Below are 1,566 nucleotides of genomic sequence, written 5' to 3'. Positions count from 1 at the left end.
TCTTTATTTCTTCTTTAATTTTACTTTTCTTGGGGGATGTGCATAGTGGCAGATTGTTCAAGGCATTTTATTTCATCAATTATTTTTCATTTTCAAGTAAAACCCCCCAACAGTTATTTGTGTGACTTTGATGATGGTCCCCATAAATGTCTGCCTTTTGCTCCATTTTTCTTATCCAATATGACCTTGTAATTCTTTCACAAAGGATTAGCAGATCAGATATGTGCTCATCCAACAAAAAGTGCAGTTTCATTATTATCAGTTCCATGAGCAAATCCACTCAGATACACTTCACGAGACCAGGTGTCAAAAGGCCTAACATCCACTGCATAGCATCTAAATCAACTATGCTTTATCAAACCAACATTCTCCTTTTTCCACATTTATTCTGCTTAGAATAAATCTTTCTAAATGAAATGCATGGATAACTCAGACAATAAATGTTTTGCCAAATCAATGCCTCATTTTGAATGTTAAAAGAAACAAGAAAGATTAACTTACACAACAAAATATTCAGTTTTACATTCTGATACACAATAACACATACTGTGAAGAGAAATGTTCATACCTCACTCACAAACAATCATTTTAACCAAGTTCAAAGTACAGGAATATCCTACTGGAAATGCATAACCCCTTGGTAATCAAATAATTTATATAAATTCAATTAAATCTGTAGTACTACAAAATATAATAAATAGAAAGGACAGCTTTAATAAAAATAATATACATTTCTCAATTTATTCTTACAACTTTGAACAAGAAACACTCTTAAAATTCTAACTTGTATATTGCACAAAAGCTTCCATCGGTCCTAAATGCAGAGCCATGTGTTCTCTGAGAGTATCCAGGCTGGTGCTGCTGTGAGGGCAGTGGGGGCAAGAGAATGGGCCCGGAAATATGTGAGATGAGAGGTGCTTCCCAAGACTTGTCCGAGAGTGGAAGCTCAGAGGGCAATGCTGACAGCTGTAAAGCTTTTCCCCGCCATGACTACGCAAGTGTCTTTTCAGACTGTCACTTCTACAGGTCTGGAATGAGCAAAGGTGGCAGGAATACGGCTTCTCGCCACTGTGTGTGCGCTTATGGCAAATCATGTGAGAGAGCCTTGTGGTCGTGTATGGGCAAAAAGGGCACTTTTTCATCTTCTTTTTCTGATCATCATTATCCATCCTAGCTATTGTCAATCTTCTCCCACTGGAACTGTGCATGTCACTCTCCAATTCCACCTGTAGGGGATTGATAGTTTTTTTTATACTTGTTCTTATAAGATGCTAAGTGTGTACAGCAGAAAAAAGTATCAAAGCAATTCACAACACGAATAATGAAACATGGAGTGACAGAGCTCAGTTCTCCCAAGACCTATAGGAAAATGTTTTATCATCTGCTGACACCCACACAGCAGTGATAAAGGATAATCTTCTATAATTAGACAATACAGTTTTGTAAGTAATGGATTATTCCAGATGTGTTAATCTCTAAAAGATAAACAAATCAAAACATTTTTTTTTTTTTTCATCTAGGCTATTGAACAATGCATTCATTTTATTCATACACTGAATCATTATA

General features: G+C 36.0%; 1 protein-coding gene across 3 annotated transcripts in view; it reads right to left on the bottom strand.

Moving 5' to 3' along the window:
- Nucleotides 1-1,566, bottom strand: part of LOC119591933 (zinc finger and BTB domain-containing protein 7A-like) — an 82,982-nt gene that overhangs the window by 2,334 nt on the left and 79,082 nt on the right. The window contains exon 6 of one of the 3 annotated variants that reach the window (XM_037940688.1): nucleotides 728-1,226. The exons of the other annotated variants lie outside the window; for them this stretch is intronic. Within the exon in view, the coding sequence (XP_037796616.1) occupies nucleotides 780-1,226 (447 nt within the window). The 3' untranslated portion in view covers nucleotides 728-779. Of the gene's footprint in view, nucleotides 1-727; nucleotides 1,227-1,566 lie in introns of those variants that run through there. 3 annotated transcript variants of the gene reach the window in all.

The sequence above is a fragment of the Penaeus monodon genome, chromosome 29, assembly GCF_015228065.2.
Source record: "Penaeus monodon isolate SGIC_2016 chromosome 29, NSTDA_Pmon_1, whole genome shotgun sequence".
In the NCBI taxonomy this organism is placed as follows: domain Eukaryota; kingdom Metazoa; phylum Arthropoda; class Malacostraca; order Decapoda; family Penaeidae; genus Penaeus; species Penaeus monodon.
This window is presented reverse-complemented; position numbering and strand designations above follow the sequence as displayed.